The sequence below is a fragment of the Geotrypetes seraphini genome, chromosome 7 (genome assembly GCF_902459505.1).
Source record: "Geotrypetes seraphini chromosome 7, aGeoSer1.1, whole genome shotgun sequence".
NCBI lineage: Eukaryota > Metazoa > Chordata > Amphibia > Gymnophiona > Dermophiidae > Geotrypetes > Geotrypetes seraphini.
The window spans coordinates 195,941,269-195,968,227 of record NC_047090.1 but is presented as its reverse complement, the minus strand read 5'-3'; the positions used below and the strand labels follow the sequence as shown (position 1 = coordinate 195,968,227).

Genomic DNA, 26,959 nt, shown 5'->3' with positions numbered 1-26,959 from the left:
TTCACACTGGCTACCTATACAAGCCCACATTCAATTCAAACTATACTGCCTACTATTCAAAGCACTAAATGGAACTGCACCCACCCACCTAAATAACCGCCTAAATCGGAACCTCTCATCCAGACAAAGGAGAACCCAGTCCCCATTCTCCTACCCCCCTTTCAAAGGAACTCAGCACAAAAAGATGTACGACCACCTACTAGCAACACAGGCAGCAAAATTGGACCCCTACATCTCCAACCTGCTCACAGCAACAACTGACTTCAAAACGTTCCAAAAAGAAATCAAAACCCTGCTATTCAAAAAATTTATCTAGATAGCTTAACCCCCCTTCCCCTCCCCCTTGCAATTCCCCCCCCCCCTCACACCCTCTCTACCTGTATTATTCCCCTAAGACTCAACAATGTAACCAGCTTCCATTCTTTAACTACCTCGTAATCTTCCTGCTTCATCTGAGGTTTTCCTAATTTTTCTACCTATGTTGTACCCTCTTCTCAAAACTTTATTATGAAACCAGCTCCTTAATTGTATAATGTAACCAGCTCCTCAATTGTAACTTTTTTCCTGGAAATGTCCAGTTATCTTCTGATGTAATCCGCTTAGAACTGCAAGGTACAGGCGGAATAGAAGTCAGTAATGTAATGTAATGGATAATAGTTATTAGGCTTGATGAGTCTCAGCAAGCTCTCTGTAACATCTTGGATTTTGTCACCAGGCAGGCAGCATTCCTCCTGGGACATCATGTTTGGTCTGCAGATGAATGTCTCTGTACCCCTCAGAACGGAATCACTAACCACCACTACCTTACGCCTCCTAGTTCTTTAGTTCAATGGCAGGTAGAGTCACAATATTAATCCTGCAGAGTACTGTAATCTGAGTTCAGCTTTCCTCCCTCAGCATGACCTCCTCTTCCTCTCTGCTTGAAATCTTTGATGCATCATGGAGCATGGCCTCTTCTTCCCCACTGATGGAAATCGTTGATGCCTCATGAAGCATTTCATTAATGTACTTCTCATTCTCATGGATGCTTCTCAGTCTTGCCATCTCCTCTCTCAGTTCATTTACTTCCTTCAAGAGGTATACAAGCTGAAGACAGTTTGCATATGGAACCACTCCCTCTGTTTGTGTAACATTTTCTGTCTGCACTGAGACAGATGCTGTAACCTGAGCAACAGTTTTGGCCATACAATGCTTTCCAGTCATAACCTGGTTGCAGATGTACTTGCCCAAAGGAAAGAGCAAAGTGAGCCTGGTCTTCAAGCGATCCACACTTTAATAGCAACCAATGACATAAAACATACACAAAATCATCCGACATATCATCTGACTCGACATGGGCCGTGTTTCAGCTAAGGAGCCTGCCTCAGGAATACTAGAACATGTAACATTAAAGATAAAAATTCAAAACATGACACATTTAAATATATATATTAGTCATGCAATAGATGACATAAATGACAAACATACCTTGCTAATGACAAACCAGGTAATGAACAATACTCATGAATGAAGTGTACTTGATGAGAAGGAAAAATAAAGAAAAAAAAGCAGGAAAAAAAAATTGTACACAAGCTGCCCTGTTCTTGGTTGAAGAGCCTATAAATCAAAAGATCAGCCTTGGGATGGATGGGAGGGAATTAAATACTAAACAGAGACTTTCCTCAATTGCTGTCTGTGTCCTGAACTGATTGCTAGCATATAAGATATTCCAAAATGGAGTTTTTCTTCCCCTTAGCAGATCCTCATTCACCACCTCTACAGCTGTGTAAATGAAGTCAGCTACAGCTCCTGGATTAGTTACTGTGAGGAGGTCAGGGATCCTCCTTCACCAGTGCTTCACATGCACCTTTGGGGAGCAGGGGGAGCTAGCCCAATAGTATGTGGACTCTAGGTCCCAGAAGGCACTGCGCCTCTGCAGTTCAGTGCATCAAGTGCTGGAGATGGGAGGCAGTCAGGCAGGGTAGAGGGAGAGGAGGCCAGGAAAGACCAGACCTGACCCAGCAGAGGAGGGGGATGGTGGCTGGTTGGGAAGAATAAATTAATTGAAGAAGAAAAACTGCAACTGTGCAGGCTACCCCAAAAGTCCCCAAGAGCTGCCAGGATAGCCTTCCCAACTAGTACAGAAAAATACACATGGTACACAATCACATTCTGGACACCTGTTGTAAATATAATTTTTCTATATTTCTACATTTTTCTGATTGTTAGAGGAACTTCTGCCTTCTAGATACAGAGTATAATCTCTATGGTTTGAGCTTCTTTGACTCATCTTTATGGGATATTTCTTTGGGATTCTGTTAGAACTTTGCTGAAACATCTTTAGATGTAGGTGCTTGTGCCGAGGTCTATGCTAGATTGTGTAACTTTGGAGTTGAATTCTGACCTGCTTTGCTCCAATATTTCCTAGGAGCTGAAGTGCCTTATACCTGTTTCCTAGATGAATACTATGATTCTCTGCTTGCTTTTCTCCTAATTACTTATCAGATTGTTTGCTGATGAATAATTGGCTACATCTGAATGTTATCCTCAACTCTTAATAAAGATCTAAGTATAATTATTCAATTTTGGAGGGCCTGAATGAATTTGTTTGCTCCTGGTAAGAAAGTCATGCAAAGAACCGTAATCTGTGGCCCTAACTAGATCATCTGTTGCCCCAGTGGTATACAACAGGAGCCAGTTCAAAAAAGGAACTGGAGTCAGTGTGTGAACTGCCTGGTACTTGCTTATATTTGCACTTACAATATTTCCCTATTTTTCAAAGGTTGCCCATTGATCTGTGTTTTGGAGTTGCTGCAGTTGGGATATTACCTCAGGCTTTGAAGGAGTATGTCAAAAAGCTAAAGGAATCATTGGAAGAGGTATATAGATTGGCTGCAGAATTTCCCTTTAAATTGAGGCTGCTAAACAAGCACAGGTACGATCAGAATGATTTGATGGTAGGAGACTGAGTTCTATTAGAGAACTGGGGGGGTGAAGATCCATTGCCTATGAAGGGAGAGATGAGAGGTACTGAGGAGCTGCAAAGTGAAAGCACTTGTAAGTCATTAAGAAGAGTTCGAACATTATTCAGAAATGGATAGGAAGCCAATGAAGTGATTTAAGGACACTGGCCGAATGGAAGCTGTACAGCAGAATCTGGAACAGGTTGAAGGGGAGACCTGTGAGAAGCAAGTTGCAGTGATCTAAGAGGAGGGGATGAGTCTAAGAATAGCCTTACTGGGTCAGTCCAATGGTCCATCAAGCCCAGTAGCCCGTTCTCATGGTAGCAAATCCAGGTTACTAATACCTGTCCAAAACCCAAGGAGTAGCAGCATTCCATGCTACTGATCCATGGCAAGCAGAGGCTTCCCCCATGTCTTTCTCAATAACATTGTGGACTTTATCTCCAGGAACTTGTCCAAAATTTCCTCCTATTGGTTTTAAAAGTATTTCCCTGTAACTTCATCGAGTATCCCCTAGTTTTTGTAATTTTTGACAGAGTAAAAAATCGATCCACTTGTGCTTGTACTCCACTCAGGATTTTGTAGACGTCAATCATATCTCCCATCAGTCGTCTCTTTTTCAAACTGAAGAGCCCTAACCTTTTTAATCTGTCCTCATACGAGAGGAGTTCCATCCCCTTTATCATCTTGATCACTTTTCTTTGAGCCTTTTCTAGTGCCGCTATTTTTTTCTTGAGATAAGGAATCCAGAATTGAACTCAATACTTCAGATGAGGTCGCACCATGGAGCGATACAGGGGCATTATAACATTCTTATTCTTGTTAACCATCCCTTTTTTAATAATTCCTAGCATCGTTTGCTTCTTTGGCTGCTGCCACACATTGGGTAGAAGGTTTCATCGTATTGGGCGCTAATCCCCCAAGGTGGACCCTAGCATCCAGTAACTGTAATTCAGGTTATTCTTCCCAATGTGCATCACTTTGCATTTGTCCACATTAAATTTCATCTGCCACTTGGATGCCCAGTCTTCCAATTTCCTAAGTTCCACCTGCAATTTTTCACAATCTACATGCGTTTTAACGACTTTGAACAGTTTAGTGTCATCTGCAAATTTAATCACCTCACTCTCATTCCAATTTCCAGATCATTTATAAATAAGTTAAATAGCACAGGTCCCAATACAGACCCCTGCGGCACTCCACTGTTTACTCTCCTCCATTGAGAAAAATGACCATTTAAACCTGCCCTCTCTTTTCTATCCGATAACCAATTCCTAATCCACAACTCAATAAGAGGAGTTTGAACTATATTCAGAATGCATGGGGAGTCAATGAAATGAGTTGAGGAAAGGGGTAATATGAGTATGGCAGGTCTGGCGGAATATGTCCTGCAGCAGAATTTTGAATGGATTGTAGGGGAAAGAGGTGGTTGAGTGAAAGACTTCAGAGAAGCAAATTGTAGTAATCTAAATGAGTTGTAATAAGAGTGTGGATAAGGGTTTTGTTAGTGTGCTCGGAAAGGAGATTTTGGTAATATTATGGAGGAAGAAGCGACATGCTTTAGCGGTTTGTTGGATCTAAAGTTAATGATGACAGTAATCACATAGTCACATAGGAGTGTGTGGCGCAGTGGTTGGAGCTACAGCCTCAGCACCCTGGGTTTGTGGGTTGAAACCCTGTGCTACTTCTTGTGACCCTGGGCAAGTCACTCAGTCATAAGGTGCCTACAGATTACTACTCAAGTTGATATTGGGACTTTAATTGACTCATCATCAAGTTAAGTGAGCTTCATTGGGCCTGAATGGCTTCAAAACTTAATATCATTAAGAACCTTGAATATTAAGAACATAAGAATTGCCGCTGCTGGGTCAAACCAGTGGTCCTTCCTGCCCGACAGTCCGCTCATGCGGCAGCCCCCAGGTCAAAGACCAGTGCTCTAAATGAGTCCAGCCTCACCTGCGTACGTCCCAGTTTAGCAGGAACTTGTCCAGCTTAGTCTTGAAACCCTGGAGGGTGTTTTCCCCTACAACAGACTCCGGAAGAGCGTTCCAGCTCTCCACCACTCTCTGGGTGAAGAAGAACTTCCTTACGTTTGTACGGAATCTATCCCCTTTTAATTTTAGAGAGTGCTCTCTCGTTCTCCCTACCTTGGAGAGGGTGAACAACCTGTCTTTATCTACTAAGTCTATTCCTTTCAGTATTTTGAATGTTTCCATCATGTCTCCTCTCAGTCTCCTCTTTTCAAGGGAGAAGAGGCCCAGTTTCTCCAATCTCTCACTGTACGGCAACTCCTCCAGCCCCTTAACTATTTTAGTCGCTCTTCTCTGGACCCTTTCGAGTAGTACCTTGTCCTTCTTCATGTATGGTGACCAGTGCTGGATTCATAGACTCTATTTTAAAGCTTTAGATAGTACCTGTAGCTTTCCCTAGCCTATGATTTTGTTATTAGTAGCACTTTGCACTTTGTATTACATGTTATGTTAGATTTTAAATGTAGATGAAATAAATTTTGTTAGTTTTTAGGCTATGAATTGAATTAAAGAAATCAATAAATTAAATATTTAATTAATTTTATGTTATGGTATTCTTGGTATAGCAAGTCACTTAGTCCTCCATAGCTTCAGGTACGTTAGATAGATTGTGAGCCCACGGGGCAGATAGGGAAAATATTTGCGTACCTGATTGTAAAATCGCTTAGATCACAGGTGTCAAAGTCGGTCCTCGAGGGCCAGAATCCAGTCGGGTTTTCAGGATTTCCCCAATGAATCTGCATGAGATCTATTTGCATGCACTGCTTTCAATGCATATTCATTGGGGAAATCCAGAAAACCCGACTGGATTCCGGCCCTCGAGGAGGGACTTTGACACCCCTGGCTTAGATAATCTTGATAGGTAGTATATAAAAACCTAATCAACTTGGATCTAATTAGTTTTAATTTATGAAAAATATTCTGTACAACTTTAAATAATTGAGGCCTCATAGGTAAAGAATCGAGTAATACATCTAAACTGCCAAATTTCTTGTACAATCAAAATATTGGGGTTGATGGTCAGTTGGCTTCACTCAGCCTGGAAATTCATTGCTGATGATAGAAAGACCATCACCTCCCCTCTAGTCTGTATTTTAAGGTGGAGCACTGTTAGTCTGAGAAACTTATCAGCATCAGTCATAGGTAAGGTCATGGGTAGCAGCTTTGTTGTTAGCAAAAGAGATTTTTTTGAGGAGAAGTGAGGGGGAAACTACATGTGTATTAAAAGTTTGGGGGATTTTTTTTTTGGGGGGGGGGGAATATCTGTACAGTGTGTGTGTAAGTGTGTTTTTGTTTTGTTTTTTGGCAGGAAGCTTTTTAAGAAAATAAGAGTTGCCATACTGGGACAAACTAAAGATCCATCAAGCCCAGTATCAGGTTTTCCAGTACCTGGCAAAATCCCAAGAGTAAAACAGATTTTATGCTGCTTATCCTAGAAATAAACACTGGATTTTCCCAAGTCCATCTTGGTAATAATGGGTTATGGATTTTTCTTTTAGGAAATTATCCAAACCTTTTTAAACCTGCTGAGCTAACTGCTTTCAGTACATTAAGAACATAAGCAGTGCCTCTGCTGGGTCAGACCAGAGGTCCATCATGCCCAGCAGTCCGCTCACGCGGTGGCCCATCAGGTCCAGGACCAGTATAGTAATCCTCTATCTATACCCTTCTATCCCCTTTTCCTTCAGGAAATTATCCAATCCCTTCTTGAACCCCAATGCCGTACTCTGTCCTATCACACCTTCCGGAAGCGCATTCCAGGTGTCCACTACCCTTTGGGTGAAGAAGAACTTCCTAGCATTGGTTCTGAATTCCTCCCCTCTTAATTTTTCCGAATGCCCTCTCGTTCTTGTAGGCCGACTGATCCACTATCTTGGAATTCCTCAAATCCTAATTCCACCAAATCCTCCCAAAAATTAAAACTATCCTTCTTTCTATAAAAGGTGTATCCCATGTTGGAAAACTAGGGACATCCCTCCCCTTTAGAATCACTGAGCTCTGGAATAACCTTACATCCCCGCTCCGAAATTCGAGCTCCCTCCAAAAATGTAACATTTCCCCCCTCTCTGGCACCCTAAACCCCTCTATACCTCCTTTGCACTTAATCCTTTAACCCTCTATTGGAGTTCCTTTCTATCCCAGCCCTGTAAACCGGGCCGAGCTCTACGATTGCGGAGAAGGTGCGGTATACAAACCTAAGGTTTAGTTTAGTTTTTGAAAGTTTGAAGAATCTTTCCCTCTCCACTTTCTCCATGTCCTTCATGATCTTGTAAGTCTCTATAATGTCTCCTCTAAGTCTCTGCTTCTCCAGGGAAAAGAGCCCCGGTTTCTCTAATCTTTCAGCATATGAAAGGTTTTCTATACCTTTTATCAATCGTGTCGCTCTTTTCTGAAGCCTCTCGAGTATCGCTATATCCTTCTTAAGGCAAGGCGACCAATAATGGATGCAGTACTCCAGATGCAGGTGCACCATCGCCCGATACAATGGCAGGATAACGTCTTTCGTTTTGGTTGTAATACCTTTCTTGATAGTACCCAGCATTCTGTTCGCCTTCTTAGAGGCCACTGCGTACTGTGCCGACGGCTTCATTGTGTTGTACACTATTACCGCCAAGTCCTTTTCTAGGCTACTTTCATCTATTACCAGGCCTCCCATCGTATAGCTGTACTTCAGGTTTCTGTTTCCTACATGCAAGACTTTACATTTCTCTACATTAAACTTCATCTGCCATCTCGTCGCCCACTCTTCTAGTTTGTTCAGGTCCCTTTATAAATCTTCACAGTCCTCTTTAGTCCTAACTCCACTAAATAGTTTGGTGTCGTCTGCGAATTTTATTACTTCGTCCCTGTTTCTAGATCATTTATAAATACATTGAACAGCAGCGGTCCGAGTACCGACCCCTGGCAATGAATTCCAGAGTTTAATTTCTCCAGTTTATTTTAAATTTACTACTTAGTAGCTTCATCGCATGCCCGTTAGTCCTGGATTCACGTCTACTCTTTCCATTCCACTCAGTATTTTCTAGACCACTATCCTTTCTCCCTGAGCCGTCTCTTCACCAAGTGACATAGGGCTGGATTCACTTAGCTCACCGATCCTATATGATCCGTGGGTGATCCGTGGCAGGCCAACTGATTCACAACGCGTCCTCATGCAAATGGGGGCGATCGGCGGCACGCCCCACACCGACCACATGGATCGCTGCAGAGCGATCCCAACGCATGCACAGACCATCTTCTTTGCCTGTAGATGGTCTGCGCATGCACTGGCCCTCCGTGAACAAGCACTTTAGTGTGAGCCTTCTAGCGTAAGCCCCAACAGAGAGCAAAAGTGCTGAATTGGCAGCAGAGAGCAGCTGTGCTGAATTGGCGTGAGGAGTTGTTGTATAGTGGCCGGAAACCGCTGTTGTGTTAAATAATGCAGCGAGAGTTATAAGATCGGCACCGATGTTGGTCTTCTCTCTTTTTTTTTTATTCGCATCGGTTTTCGCAAGTAATTTTTGGGAGGCTTTACTTTTTAATTTTACTCATGAGCCCGTGGTTTTAACCCATGGGTTTAAAGCAAGGATGCACTGCGGCATGTTTTGGAACAGAACAGAACACGCCGTAGTGCAGCCCCGCTTTAAACCTGTGGGTTAAAACCATGGGCTCGCGAGTAAGATGGCTGCATATATCATAGAGACGTGAGCGACTTGTCCCCAGCAATCGCTTCTTTCTTTGATCGGCCAGCCCAGTCGTGTTACTGATTTTGTTTAGTAAATCGCTATCTTCCTACTTTGCATGCCATTTCCCCTCATTTGCATTACATGGATCGGATCGGAGGTTGATCGGCCATGAGGTTAGTGAATCGGGTCGGTATATGATCTCAAACATGATCGGTGAGCTTAGTGAATTGGTCCCATAGCCACTTTAGCTTTTCCTCATTGAGAAGTCATCCCATCCCCTTTATCACTTTTGTTCCCCTTCTTTAGTACCGCTATATCTTTTTCGAGATGCAGTGTCTAGAGTTGTCCACAGTTTTCAAGGTGTGGTCACAGCATAGAGCAATATAACATTCTCAATTTTGTTTTCCATTCCTTTTCTCCTGGAGTAGATAAGATTGCTATGGTATTGATGCAGTTGGGAGTAAAAGGTGTAGCCATCTCGTATCTATGTGATTGGCCTTTATTGGTCAGAAGAAGAAGGAAGCTTATAGAGAAGAGTTTCTTATCAGTTTAGATAAGAAGATAAGAATAGCCTTACTGGTTCAGACCAATGGTCCATCAATGGTTCTCACTGTGGCCAATCCAGGTCCCTAGCACCTGGCCAAAACCCAAAGAGTAGCAACATTCCATGCTACCGATCCAGGGCAAGCAGTGGCTTCCCCTATGCCTGAATCAACAGCAAACTATGGATTCTAGAGTTTTAGGTTTTGAGACATCAGAACTCTTTTTGACTGTGTAAACCAGATGCATATTGAAACACAGTTGGCAATTGTCTAATTTTCACATGTGGTTTCAGAGATTATAAAAGGCAAAAATCATGGCCTCCACTTTCATCTGTTCTGTTGCATTCTGCATCATTTTTGAGGTGAAGGAAGTATGGAAAGTTTTAATTGTACCTGTATGATTTATTTCCAGTCAGCTCTTTAATTTCTTCTAGCTGTCTGAGGTTTCCGACATGCTGTAAATTTCCAGAACTTTTTCATTATCTGCAATTTCTTTATGACTTGTGAATCTGATTGGAGAGAGAGTAGGGATTTACAGCCAAGATAAACATGATGTCTATAAAGTGTGGATCTTTGTCAGTAATTGTACTGCTGTCAAGGGCCATCCTGCTTTACAGACCCCTCTTGGGAAAAGACGAGAATTCACGAGCAACTGAAACAAATTGTAGTAGTGCTTCAAATGAAATTGTCTTCACCATTTTGGGTCAGTTGGGTCCCCCCACCACCTTGCTATTTTTTGGCTCATATTTCTTTGCACTTTCTCTCCTTCTTGACTCTGACCCTTCTAATGCCTGGAACAAACTGCCTAACTCAGTAAGTCAGGCACCGTCCCGGGCAATATTCAAATCCATGCTAAAAGCCCATTGTTCTGAAGCTGCTTTTAAGCTTGTTAATTGCAACCCACTTGTAAAACAGTCATATCATTCCCTCTGTGCATCATGTATAGATTCACTCTTTTTGTACTCTTTCTCATAATTAGATTGTAAGCTCTTTCAAGCAGGGACTGTCTCTTGCATGTTAATGTACAGTTCTGTGTGTGTCTAGAAGTGCTATAGAACAGTGTTCTTCAACCACCGGTCCACGGACTGGTGCGGTCCACAGAAAATTCCTGCCGGTCCACACAGGACCAACGAGATCGATGCAGTTAAATTTCCTGCCCCGGTGGTGTTGGCAGAAATCTTCTATTCCACCCAGCCTCGGGCGATCAAGACAGGCTGCCGACATCAGGGCATTCCCTCTATGAGTCTCGCCTATGCGGAAACAGGAAGTTGAAACAAAATAGGCGGGACTCAGAGAGGGAAGGTCCCGATGTCGGCAGCCTGTCTTGATCGCTGCCCCTGCCAAGTCACCGAAGTGGGTCGTGGGGAAGGTGCAGGTGGAAGGGAGAGAGCTGCAGGTGCAGGTAGATGGTCAGCGTGCGCAGGGGGGCCATCGGCAGCGTCTGTGCTGAAAGTCCACCCACGTGCGGGATGCGTGCATGCACCAAGCGGTTGAGAGGGTGCCTCTAGGTGCAGCAGGTTGAGCCCATGCAGCTGCGGGGTCGTGCCGTGTTCGCTGGCTGCCACTGGGTTGTTGACAGCGTCCACGGGTGAGCGAATGGTGCAGCACAGGCTCTAAGCTTTCCTGTATGTGGGCCGTTCACTCTTGGAGACTCGACGGGCAGCAGGGCCTGCGGTGCAATGCTGTTTGTGCTGGCTTGGAGGGGCCGCAAATGTGCAGGGCGCGCAGGAGCAAGATCATGGGGAGCCTTCGACAATAGCTGTCTCCCCTCCCAGCAGTAATTCACTTCGGCAAATTCCTCTTTCCTCAGAGCCAGCAATGGACCCAAGGCCGCCTAAGTAAATCACTGCTGCAGGCAAGCACTAAGAGCTGCTGGAAGGGGAGGGAAGCCACTGTTGGAGGCTGGGAAGCTGCTGGATAAAGGGAGAGGTGCTACTGGACCTGGAGGGAGGTAGAAGGAGAGATGCTGCTGGGAGGGGAGGAGGGAAAGGGATGGGAAGAGAGTTAATGTTGGATAGGGGGAGGAGGGAAGGGAGAACGAAAAAAGGAAGGAAACAGCTGGCAGGGAGATTACAGAAGGGGAAGGGGGGTCAGGGTAGAATGGAGAGATCAGATGAGGGAAAGGGGAGAGACAGAGGAATGAGAAAGTAGAGAGAGATTGATGCTGGAAAGGGGGTCAGCAAAGAAATGAGAGAGGGATAAAGATGCTAGATCTGGTGTAGGAGAGATAAAAATGAAGAAAGCAGTGAAGCTGGAATGAATGATGTAAAAAGGAGAGAGGAGGCACAGGCTGGATGGAAAGGGGAGAGGGGCATAGAAAGAAGTCAGATACATATGGAAGGGGGAGAGGGCAGACAGTGGATGGAACGGGCAGATGCTGGATTGAAGAGACAGGGCAGACGCTGGAAGGAAAAGAGTGAAAAGAAGATGAAAGCAGAAACCAGAGACAACAAAAGGTAGAAAAAAATCATTTTATTTCTATTTTGTCATTAGAATATATCAGATTTGAAATATATATCCTGCTAGAGACATAACTGGGGACTGCAAAGCCCAGGCAGTGCTTCTTTAGCTTCTAGCTGGCTTAGGGCGCTCTCTGACCAGGAGGCAGTTGCCCTAGTTGCACTCCCCTAACACTATTCCTGTCATATGTGACTGCAGTATTCTGTTAGCATGATATTTCTGTGTAGCATTCTGTAATAACTTGGCCTGTTCAGTTTTCTTGATAGTAGAGGGAATATATGTGAAGGGGAGGGGAGACAGGGGTTTTGTTGGTTCTTGCTCTCTATATTTATATTTATAAAATGACAATTGTACAGAATATTGTTTCTTTTTATACTTTAATAAAATACGTTCAATATAAAATCATAACTGAGGCTTGTGCGGATGGAATCAGGTGGTTTGTGGGGACCGAGCTTGTGGAGATGGGGCGGAAATGGTTTTTTAAAATTTCAGTGTTAGTAGTTTGCCGGTCCACAAAATAATTCTTTTATTTCTGCAGGTCCACGGGTGTAAAAAGGTTGAAGAACACTATTATAGAACATAAGAATAGCCTTACTGGGTCAGACCAATGGTCCATCAAGCCCAGTAGCCCTTCTCACTGTGGCCAATCCAGGTCACTAGTACCTGGCCAAAACCCAAGGAGTACCAATATTCCATGCTACCAATACAGGGCAAGCAGTGGCTTCCGCCATGTCTTTCTCAATAGCAGACTATGGACGTTTTCTCCAGGAACTTGTCCAAACCTTTCTTAAAACCAGTTACGAAATGAGAAGTGGTAGAAGTGAGTCTCACATCAATGGTGTGTAAACTCATGGAAACACTACTTAAATGTAAATTAGACACGATTTTGGATGAGGGGAATCTAAGGGATCCTAGTCAACATGGATTCACTAGGGGTAGGTCATGCCAATCCAATCCATCAGCTTCTTTGATTGGGTAACAGGAAAGCTAGACTCGGGAGAGTCTCTGGACATAGTGTACTTGGATTTCAGTAAGGCTTTTGACAGCGTCCCACACTGTAGACTATTAAACAAGATGAAATCTATGGGGTTAGGAGAGACACTAATTGCATGGGTCAATGATTGGCTGAGTGGAAGACGTCAAAGGGTGGTGGTCAACGGCACCCTCTCTGAGACATCGGAGGTGACCAGCGGAGTGCCACAGGGCTCGGTCCTGGGTCCACTCCTTTTTAACATATTCATAAGGGACTTGACCCGAGGGCTTCAGGGTAAAGTAACACTATTCGCTGATGACGCCAAACTATGTAATATAGTAAGTGAAAGCAATCTGCAGGATAGTATGACGCAGGATCTGCTTACGTTGGAAAACTGGTCCTCGACATGGCAGCTGGGCTTCAACGCTAAGAAATGTAAGGTTATGCATCTCGGTAGCAGAAATCCATGCAAACCTTACACCTTAAATGGAGAAACACTAGCTAGGACTTCAGAAGAAAGAGACTTGGGAGTAATCATCAGTGCAGACATGAAGGCCGCCAAACAAGTAGAGAAGGCCTCATCCAAAGCAAGGCAACTTATGGGATGTATCAATAGAAGCTTCGTTAGCCGCAAACCTGAAGTCATAATGCCACTGTACAGAACCATGGTGAGACCTCATCTGGAATACTGTGTGCAATTCTGGAGGCCACATTACCGTAAAGACGTGCTTAGAGTTGAGTCGGTTCAGCGGATGACCACTAGGATGATCTCAGGGCTCAAGGATCTCTCGTACGAAGAAAGACTAAACAAATTGCAACTCTACACTCTAGAGGAACGCAGGAAAGGGGGGACATGATTGAGACATTTAAATACATCACATGACGTGTCGAGGTGGAAGAAGACATCTTCTTTCTCAAAGGAACCTCAGTCACAAGGAGGCATCCGCTCAAACTCAGAGGAGGGAAATTTGATAGTGACATAAGGAAGTATTTCTTCACAGAAAGGGTTGTAGATCACTGGAACAAGCTTCCAGAGCAGGTGATCAAGGCCACCAGCGTGCTTGACTTTAAGAATAAATGGGACGTCCTAGTGGGATCCCTACGAGGATCGAGTTAAGGAACTAGGTCATTAGTACTCAGACGTAATGGGGTGGGTCAGTAGAGTGGGCAGACTTGATGGGCTATAGCCTTTTTCTGCCATCATCTTTCTATGTTTCTAAGTAGTAGTATATTTTGGACAGTATGTGAGTTAATATCTCAAATCCCACTGTCGTGCCTTGGGATCTTGGGCAAGTCACTTAACACTCCTTTGCCACAGGTATAAACTGCTACCTTTTACCCTCATTAAGGGACACTAGGAGTGGTCATTGGGCAAGTCTCTCTTACCTATATCCTTCTTCTCTACAGCCAACATCATACGCATGGAACAGACTACCCAAGTCAGTACGTCAAGCTCTGTCCCTGGCAATATTCAAATCCATGCTAAAAACCCAATTTTTCAAGGTTGCTTTTAACTCCTAATCCCCACCCACTGAGAAACTCCCTAACCCCCTACTTGTTCTGTTTGATTAGATTGTAATCTCTATTGAGCAGGGACTGTCTCTTGAATGTTTTAATGTACAGTGCTGCATACTTCTAGCAGTGCTATAGTCAAAGTACTGTACTTGTTCTCTTAGGCTTCCACGGCTGGCGTTATGATTGTTGCTGTTGTCCAAGACGCGGTGAAACCCAGACAACAACAACAATCAAAGTACTGTACTATTTCTGCAGTTATTAAGAGTTGTGCAATTCTTTTCAGTTCAACAGTTTAGTTCAAGTTCAAGTTTATTATTTGATAAATCGCCTATATAAAACATTCTAAGCGATGAACAATTTAAAAACAACTTATGGGGAAACAGACAATTTTAAAACAATTTTAAAACAGCATTTTAGAAAACAAATATTATTAAGACACAAGTAAAAAGTCAGGATATTTATAAGGTTTCTTTATACATGTAGCTTAGTGACAAACATGATATAAAAGGGAAAAAAAGTTACAATTATCTCAGTCAGAAAAACATAAAGGGGGTAAAAACACAAGGAAGGGAGAAGAAAAAAACAAAAAAATTATTTTGTAAAAGTGTACATTGGCTTGATCGTTTAATTAATAAAAGCATCATTAAATAAAAATGTTTTTAAAAGTTTTTTAAGAGATGAGCTCTTTTTCTTTTCTGATAAAGAGTGGCAGAGCATTCCAGGTTTGAGGAGCTATAACAGAGAACATTTCATTTCTCCTTGTACCCACAATTTTTAAAGACGGAACCGATAATAGATCTTGAGATGACGATCGGAGAGATCGAGGTGAATGATGTGGAGTGATCTTGTTGAGGTGTTCCTTCTAGCCTTTTGTTTTGATGCTGGATACATGCAGCCTGTTTCTCTTTCTTCCAGTTTGCTTTTGTTGTCATATGACTTTAAATACCTGCAGAAATTGTCAAGTGCTATGAGTTCTGTTGTGGATACACAGGAGTTCATTGAGCTGTTGATTCCCATTTCCTGCAAACTGCAGAAGAATATCCCTTTAAGAACTAGAAAACTCCTCCCCTTCTGCAGTGGAGCACAGCACCCCCCTCAGTTATTCTTTCTGCAAGCAAACTCAGAAGGTGTGTTTTGCTCTGCTCTATTTTCTCTTTATTGTTTTCAGTGTTTTTCTGCCAGATTTTTTAAGTTCTTCGGTGCTCGGAGGTCCCCTTCTAGGACATACTCCATCAGTGAAAGAATACAGTATCGCATGGGAGGACTCCCAGGACATCTCTCAGAGTTCCTGCGTAGCCATACTTGGGTCCCTGCAGGAGCTTGCCTGCTGATTCGGTCAGAGGCTTGAGCACAGGCTGTTTGGCCCTTGAGTATAAACCCTCAGGGTATCAGGGAGCCGGTTACATAATTTCTCCCCCGGTTGCTGCATGAGAGTGGGAGTCGGTGGCCATGGTCCATTAGGCCAGCAGCCAGAAGATTTCCTTTGATGGTTGAGGACCTGAGCAATTTCTGAGGCAGGCTGATTCCCGGTTGCTGCATGAGAGTGGGAGTCGGTGGCCATGGTCCATTAGGCCAGCAGCCAGAAGATTTCCTTTGATGGTTGAGGACCTGAGCAATTTCTGAGGCAGGCTGATTCAGACAAACAGACACATGAAGTCACAATGAGTACTCCCATTATTCCCTATGGGGAACATTGGGTGGTGTCTGAAATTTGGAGATTTAGTGGTTTCTGGGGTTAGTACTTGGATCCACTCCTCTAAAACCCTAAAATTATTATTTTTTATTTTTGTATTTAGCTCCAACAGTCCATTTTAGTTGTGATTTTTTTTTTTTTCTATTTTTTTTTTACAGTGGCCATCTTGGATTTTTAGCCGTCTCTTTGTAAATTCCTTTTTTTTTTTTTTTACTTCAAAACCACTCGTTTTGACAAGTGACTGCCTCTAATGAATGCCCCAGACCTTTCTAATCCGAGATCATGAGTCAGTTGCTCAAGAGTTGCCGATTGAGAATCAGCCATGCTGAACATGCTGTGAGACACAGGAGGAAGGGGCAGGAGCTTCATGCTCAGCCCCTAGTCAATCTTCCGAGGCTTTGGAACCCCTGAAATCCCAGAAGAACTAATTTTAAGTGGAAGAGATCCTGCTCAGATGAACCGAGCAGTGATGAGGTAAAATGGAAGTCCATGGTGATGGAAGATGTATCTCCTCTTCTCCAGTCTGGAATTACATAATGAGCCTCAAGTCCCCCTATGCAAGGCTTTTCAGATTAAGAACATAAGAATTGCTATACAGGGACAGAATGAAGGTTCATCAAACCCAGCATTCTGTTTTCAACAGTGGCCAACCCAAGTTCCAAGTCCCTAGCTAGATCCCAAGTAATAAAACATATTTTATGCTGCTTATCCTAGGAATAAGCAGTGGATTTCCCCAAGCCATCCTAATAATAGAAACACGGCAGACAAAGGCCAAATGGCCCATCCATTCTGCCTATCCGCAGTAACCATTTATCTCTTTGTCTCTCTCTGAGATCCCACGTGCCTATCCCAGGCTTTCTTGAATTCTTTTCTCCCCATTTTACCGTGCCAGCTATTATTTTCTTCTATTTGCATCTTTGCTTTCCTGACTACACGACCAGTGTCTCTTAACTTTTCCAGATATTTTTGCCTGTCTTCTTCTTTCTGCGATCTTTTGTAGTTTATGAAAGCTAACCTCTCAGCTACTATTTTTGAGAACCAAAGCGACCTTCTTCTCCTCTTACTTTTACTTGCCTCACAAGTATGGACTTCTCCAAACCTTTTTTTAAACCCTAAGTTAACTGATTTCACCATATTCTCCAACAATGAATTCCAGAGTTTAATTATACATTGTGTGAAGAAATATTTTCTCTGATCTGTTTTAAATCTGCTACTTAGTCGCTTCATCGCATTCCCTCTAGTCCTAGTATTTTTGGAAAGAGGAAACAAGCGATTCACACCTAACCTTTCCTCTCCACTCAGTATTTTATAGACTTCTATCATATCACATCTGAGCAGTCTCTTCTCCAAGCTTTCTCTCATTAAAATCGACTCTGACATCTCAAAACTTCTGACCAAAACAACAGACATAAAAGAGTTCCGTAAAGAAATAAAAACACTACTGTTCAAAAAATATCTCCCATCACTCTAACCACCACCCAATGAGTCCCCAATCAACGCCTTTGGAAACACCCACCTATAGTATCTCTTTGTCTGTGATCCAGAATGTACTGTAACTCTTTTACACTACACCCGATTTAACTTGATTCAGTTGACATGTATTATCTTCTGTGATATGTATTATCTTCTGTAATATGTATTATCTTTTGTGATATGTATTATCTTCTGTGAAATTGAAGTATCATAATCCTTTACTGTTCCTGTAACTTACCCTTATCCTGAAATGTAATTCTACTGGAACTGGCCAGATAATTTCTATATTGTAATCCGCCTAGAACCGCAAGGCACAGGCGGAATAGAAATCCGTAATGTAATGTAATTAATCCATGATTATGTATATGTTCTATTATTTTTGTTCTTTATAATAGTATCTACCATTTTGTCTGGCATTGACATCAGACTCACCAGTCTATTATTTTCCAGATCACCTCTGGAACCCTTTTTAAAAATCGGCATCATGATGGCCGCCCTCTAGCCTTTGGTACTATGCTGGATTTTAAAGAAATAATAGCTCTGCAAGCTCATTTTTCAGCCTTTTATAGAAAGCTTATTAAACTGAACCAGGAAGCGCTGCTCTGAAGACTCACTTAAGGTGGCTAAAGCTATCTCTCAGCTCTGTCCTATGGCTTTGGACTTCCAGCAGCTGTTTGTCCTACCAAAAGTAGACTCTGCAGTGGCGCAAGTGCACCTCCCATCCTAGTGAAGGTGCAGTGATGCTGAAGAATGCACAGGCAAAAAACAAAAGGAATTGACCCCTGAAGAAGACTTTTTGTCGAAACGCGGACCGTGTTGGGTCCTGTATCCCTAGCAGACTAGGTCCTCTAAGGCTCTTATGTGGATGATTTACTTTTATGTGAATGGAATTATTTTATGTGGATGATTTTAGTGTACCTTTGGAACTTTGATACTTTCAAATAAAATCCATTTGGGAACATCGTCATTCCACAGAGTTTTTTTTGGTTTTCGAAGGATGCACAGGACCACAGAGTAGATATGGTCCTGAAAAGACAGTTTGAAGTTGTCACTGCCTAGGCTTTGGCTGAGTAGATTTAGGTGGCCAGGCAGAAACATCGGACTTGAAACTTGGCGTGAGCCCCTTTTGAGTAGGGCGACCTTTCACCTGGGATACCTCTAGTTTATTGCCTGGGGTAAATGTTGTGTGTTCTGGTACAGAAACGCCAGCAGTCAGGAAGGCTTCAACTGTAAATTATAGCTTTTATTAAGCCAACGGTCTCAGCAACCACAAACAAGTCCGGTTTTCCCCGGTGATATAAACTTGATACAAAAACAGGCACTTCTTTAACTCAAACATAATCCAGCATGCTCTGGACTTCATCAAGATAAATCATGGTATAAACCGTCCTCTTCACCAGAGTCTCTTAACTAAAAAGTGCAACTACTGTCAATCAAAATTCTTTTAGTTTCACTGAAGCACAGTTAGCATTATTGCGCTGGATAAACTTTGTATACATTGTCTTGTACCCTGCTGTTAGTTTGAGATCTCAAACAAATGTTACTGAGAAGCGGAAGAAATTTTGATTACAACTGCAATGTTCCCTGTGAGTTATGCAGTTGTCATCAGGGCAGTGGCAGCACAACCTCCTCCCTTTAAGGTCCCAACCAAAGCTGCATGTGGCTACCCCAGCTGTCTCTTTTGCCTAATGAATTGTTTACGTGCGAGGGTTGAGTATTTAGCACAAGCTGCTACCCCTGGGGATAAGCTGAACTCTGGAATGAACTAATATTAGTGATGTAAATGAGCTAGGAATGCTCACAAGGGACTGATATTCTCCATGCTAATCTCTTAACACACGTTCTGTGCCATCCTTGTTAGGTGTTTAAGTGGTTTTGAACTGTTTGTGTGATGCATTTCATTGTTTTGGCCTTTTTGTGATTAGGCTAACTTGCTAAGGCAACAGGTTTCTATTTTCTTGCACAACATTTAATGAGAGTAGGATTAATGGAAATGGACTTTCAATATCCTTTCAAGGTTAATACAGGGTCTTTTCAAGTTGGACAATATGGGGGAAGCCACTGCTTACCCTGGATCGGTAGCATTGAATATTGCTACTCCTTGGGATTTGGTCAGGTACTAGTGACCTGGATTGGCCACCGTGTGAACAGGCTACTGGGCTTGATGGACCATTGGTCTGACCCAGTAAGGCTATTCTTATGTTCTTATCTGAAATGTATTTCTTCCACCTTTACACTTGACCTCATTAGCATAGGAAAAATAAAGTGCAGCACTGGATCGGAGCAGTGCAGCACATCCCTTTCCCTTTTGTTCCAGATGTAAGACGTGGCAATCTTACTTCTGATGATGCCTCTTTTCAAGGTAGCCTCAATAGCATATCTGCCGGCTACAAGAGAACCAGTTGGTCCTTAACCCAGTAAAAAAAAGTCTGGTTGGGTTCTCCTATTGAATTGGTTATACAGTTTAAGTATTTGGGGGTTATCTTGGATCATGAGCTGTCATTCGCCCCAGAGGTGTCAGTACTAGTAGGGTCCTGCTTCATGCTGTGTATCCCTTTCTGGATAAGAATTCTCTTCTGTATGCTACTTTTATATCAGATTGCTGCAGTTGCTATTTATTCCAGCCTTACACAAGTACTTCTCTGCTGTCATATACTAGAAAATATGCTATCCCAGGACAAGCAGGCAGCATATTCTCCATGGAGCCCTGATGTGGACAGCTGCAAAAGCATTTTGCTTAGAGAACTTCAGAAAGTTAGCGACTGACCTCACTGCAGATGCGTGAGTGCCTTCTCGCCCGACGCAGGGCACGCGTCTCCTCAGTTTTCTGTTTTCCACGGAGCTAAGAAGTCGTCTTTTCAAAATACTCTTCGTTTTTTATGCCTTGCCTTCCCGCTCACACGTATTTTCTTTTCATCTTCTTTATTTCTTTTAGTTTACCTTATTATTAAAGGACCTTTTTTTTTTTTTTTTAAATTAAACCAAAAACAATGAATTTTCTTTCCCTCACGGGCTTCCTCTAGGCAGGACTTATTCATATCGCTTCAGCCTAGGATTAAATTTTAGCTGCAGCAGTTTCCTCGCTGATGTACTTTTGCCTTTTTTTCTGGGAATTTTTACTCAACCATGTCACAAGTTGTTATGTCATTGAGTTCATTTGTACCGACTTTCCAGCGACCACCTTGTGACTCGCCTATCTTCAATGAGGGTTCCATCTTAATTTAGTTCCTTCCTTGGGCAAGTCGTGACACTTATGGTACCAGGCATTAAAGGTACCATTTTTTTCATCTAACACCAACACCGAGGGTGCCCAAAGTGTCAATCATACTGAGGGTACTGAAGAAGATACTACACCAGTGATACCGGCATCCACTTCCTAGGTTTTGGGGCAGCTTTTCCATGTCCCAACGGTACCAGTAACTCGATGGGGTACCAAGAGTATTGGAACTTCTGTGGTACTGATGACGCTGAAGGTACCGTCAACATTACTAGATACTGGCTGCATGGTCAAGGGTACCGGTGAGTTTTTCTCTTCAGCATGTTCCAACGATACCGGTAACTCAATGTGGTACTGACTGTATCAGAACTTCTGTGGTACTGATGACGTTGAAGGTACCAGCTGCATGGTTAAGGGTACCAGTGAGTTTTTCTCTTTGACATTTCAAGCGATACCGATACATCGATGTGGTACCGAGTATATCAGTGTTACCGATGATGTACCGAGTGTATTGATGATGCCGACGGTACCGTCAACGATACTGGGTACCGACTGCATGACCAATGATACAAGGGAGAATTTTTCTCTTCGAGAACAACTATTTCCCTTAGGGCGGAGGATGGGAACCGTCCACTAAGCACTCCGTACCACTGATGTTTCCTCAATGTTCAGCCTCCCGGTACCAGTCCATCTTGACAATATCCACAAAAATTTTCTTTTCTTTTTTAGAATGGACTATCTCCAACTTGTTTCAGAACTTCTTCCACATTGACTCTGCCCCCATACTTATCTGGACATTTCTGAGAGCATAGTAACATAGTAGATGACGGCAGATAAAGACCCAAATGGTACATCCAGTCTGCCCAACCTGATTCAATTTAAATTTTTAATTTTTTCTTCTTAGCTATTTCTGGGCAAGAATCCAAAGCTTTACCCTGCACTGTGCTTGGGTTCCAACTGCCGAAATCTCTGTTAAGACTTACTCCAGCCCATCTACACCCTCCTAGCCATTGAAGCCCTCCCCAGCCCATCCTCCACCAAACGGCCATATACAGACACAGACCGTGCAAGTCTGCCCAGTACTGGCCTTAGTTCAATATTTAATACTAGCTTTATAGCCCGTTACATTAACGGGTGCTAGAATATATGTGTTTCTGTCTTTATTTCTTTCTCTCTCTGTCTCCTTAGCTGCTTTTTCCTGTCCATTCTCCCTTATTTTTACCTCCCCTGTGTCCACCACCACCCCTTCACTGCTCCCCTTATCCAGCAGCAGCCCTTCTCCCTTTGTTTTACCTCCCCCCTGTCCATCAGCACCTCTTCTTGCTCCCCCTGTCCAGCAGTAAGCCTCCCTTCATTTTTCCCCCGTGTCCATCATCACCTCTTCCTGTTCCCTCTGTCCAGCAGTAGGCCTCCCTTCATTTCCCCCTCTGTCCATCAGCACCTCTTCTTGCTCCCCACGTCCAGCAGTAGGCCTCCCTTCATTTCCCCCCCCCCCGTGTCCATCAGCACCTCTTCCTGCTCCCCGTGTCCAGCAATAGGCCTCCATTCCTTTCCCCCCGTCCATCATCACCTCTTCCTGCTCCCTCTGTCCAGCAGTAGGCTTCCCTTCATTTTCCCCCCCCTGTCCATCAGCACCTCTTCCTGCTCCCCCTGTCCAGCAGTAGGCTTCCCTTCATTTTTACCCCCCATGTCCATCAGCACCTCTTCCTGTTCCCCCTGTCAAGCAATAAGCCTCCCTTCCTTCCCCCCCCTGTCCATCATCATCTCTTCCTGCTCCCTCTGTCCAGCAATAGGCCTCCCTTCATTTCCCCCCCCCTGTCCATCAGCACCCCTTCCTGCTCCCCCTGTCCACGGGAGTTAGTACAGGGCCGGTGTCTGCCATTCTCCCCAGAGTCCTTGCGCCCCCCCTCTTCCCTTCCCATGGACCTGACTACCTACCCGGCGATTCAAGCAGTGTGTGCAGCAGTCTCCACACGCTGCTTCGGGTCCTTCTACTGCCCTGATTTACTCTGGCACGTCCCTGATGACATCATCAGAGACACGGCAGAGCAAATCAGGGAAGTAGAAGGGCCCGAAGCAGCGTGTGAAGATTGGTGCACACGCTGCTTGAATCGCCAAGGTAGTCGGGTCCGTGGAAAAGGGGGTGAGCGGATAAGGACTCGGACTCCTGTGGTCTGTCGCGGAGGGTGGCCAGGCTCCATTTCAGCCACAGGGAAGGCTCACTGCCCCAGCTCCTTACCCGTCCGCAGCCCGGGCCAGGTCTCCCGCGCTTTCTCAGCGGCCCAGCTCGCTCGGTTGTTATTTTTTAGTTTACCTGGCCATTCCGCTTCCTGCATTCGCTGCTCTCCATCAGTGACGTAATAAGCGCGCATGCACACTTGTCTTGCCACATCCCGACAGAAAAGGGATCAGGGAACACGCGAGGCAAGTGCACATGCGCGGCTAGCATTTTATTATTTAAGATTATTTTCTATTCTAAATCCTCTGTGTTCATCCCACGCTTCTTTGAACTCAGTCACAGTTTTACTCTCCACCACCTCTCTCGGGAGCGCATTCCAGGCATCCACTACCCTCTCTGTAAAGTAGAATTTCCTAACATTGCCCCTGAATCTACCACCCCTCAACCTCAAATTATGTCCTCTGGTTTTACCATTTTCCTTTCTCTGGAAAAGATTTAGTTCTACGTTAATACCCTTCAAGTATTTGAACGTCTGAATCATATCTCCCCTGTCTCTCCTTTCCTCTAGGGTATACATATTCAGGGCTTCCAGTCTCTCCTCATACGACATCTGGCGCAAGCCTCCTATCATTTTTGTCGCCTTCCTCTGAACCGCTTCAAGTCTTCTTACATCCTTCGCCAGATACAGTCTCAAAAATTGAATATAATACTCCAAGTGGGGCCTCACCAATGATCTATACAGGGGCATCAACACCTTCTTCCTTCTACTGACTACGCCTCTCTTTAATACAGCCCAGCATCCTTCAAGCAGCAGCCACCGCCTTGTCACACTGTATTTTTGCCTTTAGATCTTCAGACACTATCACCCCAAGGTCCCTCTCCCCGTCCATGCATATCAGCTTCTCACCTCCCAGCATATACCGTTCCTTCTGATTATTAATCCACAAATGCATTACTCTGCATTTCTTTGCATTGAATTTTAGTTGGCAGGCATTAGACCATTCCTCTAACTTTTGCAGATCCTTTTTCATATTTTCCACTCCCTTTTCGGTGTCTACTCTGTTACAAATCTTGGTATCATCTGCAAAAAGGCAAATTTTTCCTTCTAACCCTTCAGCCATGTCACCCACAAACATATTACATAGAAACATAGAAGATGACGGCAGAAAAGAGCCACAGCCCATCAAGTCTGCCCACTCCAACAACCCTACCCCCTTGAATTTACCCCCCTAGAGATCCCATATGTGTATCCCATTTCCTTTTAAAATCCTTCACGCTGCTGGCCTGAATCACCTGAGGTGGAAGTTCATTCCAACGATCGACCACCCTTTCGGTGAAGAAGAACTTCCTGGTGTCGCCATGAAATTTCCCACCCCTGATTTTCAGCGGATGGCCTCTTGTGGCAGAGGGGCCTTTAAAAAAGAAGATATCATCCTCCACCTCAATACGGCCGGTGATATATTTAAACGTCTCTATCATGTCTCCTCTCTCTCTACGTTCTTCGAGTGAATATAGCTGCAATTTATTCAGCCTTTCTTCATACGGGAGGTCTTTGAGTCCCGAGACCATTTTGGTGGCCATTTTTGAACCGACTCAACTCTCAGCACATCCTTTTGGTAATGTGGCCTCCAGAATTGTACACAATACTCCAGATGAGGCCTCATCATGGATCTGTACAATGGCATTATAACTTCGGGCTTCCGGCTGATAAAACTTCTTCGGATGCAACCCATCATTTGTCTTGCCTTTGATGAAGCCTTCTCCACTTGATTGGCAGTCTTCATGTCTTCGCTAATGATCACCCCCAAATCACGTTCCGCCTTGGTCCATAATGAACAGGATCGGCCCCAGCACCGAACCCTGAGGGACTCCACTACTCACCTTTCCTTCCTCCGAGCAACTTCCATTAACCACCACCCTCTGGCGTCTGTCCGATAGCCAGTTTCTAACCCAGTTCACCACTTTGGGTCCTAACTTCAGCCCTTCATGTTTGTTCAAGAGCCTCCTATGAGGAACCGTGTCAAAGGCTTTGCTGAAATCTAAGTAAATTACATCTAGCATATGTCCTCGATCCAATTCTCCGGTCACCCAATCAAAAAATTCAATCAGGTTTGTTTGGCACGATTTACCTTTAGTAAAGCCATGTTGCCTCAGATCCTGTAACCCATTAGATTCTAGGAAGTTCACTATTCTTTCTTTCAGCAACACTTCCATTATTTTTCCAACAACCGAAGTGAGGCTTACTGGCTTGTAGTTTCCCGCTTCATCCCTGTGACTACTTTTGTGAATAGGGACCAGTCCCAAGGAACCATTCCCGTCTCCAGAGATTTATTGAACAAGTCTTTAATAAGACCCGCCAGATCCTCTCTGAGCTCCCTCAGTTTCCTGGGATGGATCCCATCTGGTCCCATCACTTTGTCCATCTTCAGTTTTTCAAGTTGTTCATAAACACTTTCCTCTGTGAACAGCGCAGAATCTACTCTATTTTCTAGTGTAACTTTGCCAGACAATCTCGGTCCTTCTCCGGGTTTTTTTTCTGTGAACACAGAGCAGAAGTATTTGTTTAACATGTTTTCTTTTTCTTCATCACTCTCCACATATCGGTTCCTAGCATCTTTTAGTTTAGGAATTCCATTTTTCATCTTCCTCCTTTCACTGATATATCTGAAAAAAATTTTGTCTCCTTTTTTTACATTTTTAGCCATTTGTTCTTCCGCCTTTGCTTTCGCCAGGCGTATCTCCCTCTTGGCTTCTTTCAGTTTCACCCAGTAGTCCTTTCTGTACTCTTCTTCTTGGGGGGTTTTTATATTTCAGGAACGCCACCTCTTTTGCCTTAATTTTTTCCGCCACTAGTTTAGAGAACCATGTCGGTTTCCTTTTTCTCTTGTTTTTATTTATTTTCTTCACATAAAGTTCCGTAGCCATTTTAATAGGTCCTTTTAGCTTAGACCACTGTTTTTCCACTTCTCATGAAACAGATCTTTCCTCAGGTACTCAGCAGCCGCAAGGGAATGAGTTGGTTGGGTGTGGGAGACCAATTCCACCCCCAACAGCCCTTGCGACGTTCCTTTTCTTCTCTTTAAAAAAAAAAAAACACCTTGCGACGTCCCTTTTCTTCTCTAAAAAAAAAACCCAACAAAAAACCAAAAACCTCTCCAACCCAAAAAACCACCTACAACCACACGCTCTACAACTCATGCCTCCTATTGTGCACAATGAAGCCTACAACACAAAAACAAACGCAAACTATCCTTGTGATCATCCTATTCCTAACCATCTGGAAAGCAACAGCAAACAACATCCCCCCAACTCCAATTATTACAACTACAAACAGAATTCACCACCCAACCAGGAGAACCACAGTGGACAGGCACATAAATTATCAGACTTATGCACACCACATCATCACACCAACATGGGGAAGAAGACCAACAAATCCCTCCATGACCAAACCACATCCTCATCCAAGACCACTCATTTATCCAAAAACAATAAGTAGTGCACATACAGAATACATAACACTTACATGTGCATACATAAACATCAGAACTCTAGGCCCTAAGACAGAACACATAAAATACTGGATAGAAAACGATAATCTGGACTGCCTCTTCCTCACAGAAACCTGGCTTACATCAGACTCAGATCTCAGGATAACGGAAGTCTGCCTCAAAGGATACAAAATAACAATGGGGAATAGGGTTATGGATTGAAGGCTGAAAGAAAGTAATGTGCTTGGTGGAGTCTTAGAAGGGAGGGAACAAAGTGAATGTTGCTGAGGTCTGAGAAGGGAAGGAAGGGAGAGCATTTGCTGGAGTCTGATGTACTCAAGATTCAACATCTGGAAGGAGTGGAAATGCGGTGGGCAAAACTGAAAGGAGCGATTTCAAGGGCAACAAACCTTTTTGTGAGGCAAGTAAGTAAAAGTAAGAGGAAAAGAAGGCCGCTTTGGTTCTCAAAAGTAGTAGCTGAGCAGGTAAGGAATAAGAGGTTACATTACATTACATTACATTAGGGACTTCTATTCCGCCTATACCTTGCAGTTCAAGGCGGATTACAAAAGAGCTAACTGGACATTTCCAGTGAAGTTACAACAGGTTAGCTTTCATAAACTACAAAAGATCGCAAAAAGAGGAAGACAGGCAAAAATATCTGGAAAAGTTAAAAGAGGCTGGTTGTGTAGTCAGGAAAGCAAAGATGCAAATGGAAGAAAAAATAGCTGACACGTTAAAACGGGGAGACAAGACATTTTTTAGATATATTAGTGATA

General features: G+C 43.6%; 1 protein-coding gene across 8 annotated transcripts in view; it reads left to right on the top strand.

The window, feature by feature from the left end:
* The window catches only part of LIN52 (lin-52 DREAM MuvB core complex component), a 358,493-nt gene that overhangs the window by 227,737 nt on the left and 103,797 nt on the right, over positions 1-26,959 (top strand). For 4 of the 8 annotated variants that reach the window (XM_033951064.1, XM_033951066.1, XM_033951061.1 and 1 more), the window contains one exon: positions 2,762-2,858. The exons of 3 other annotated variants lie outside the window; for them this stretch is intronic. In XM_033951064.1, the coding sequence (XP_033806955.1) occupies positions 2,762-2,820 (59 nt within the window). In that variant the 3' untranslated portion in view covers positions 2,821-2,858. Of the gene's footprint in view, positions 1-2,761; positions 2,915-26,959 lie in introns of all 8 variants that reach the window. One more of the 8 variants, XR_004540048.1, reaches the window with a different exon arrangement.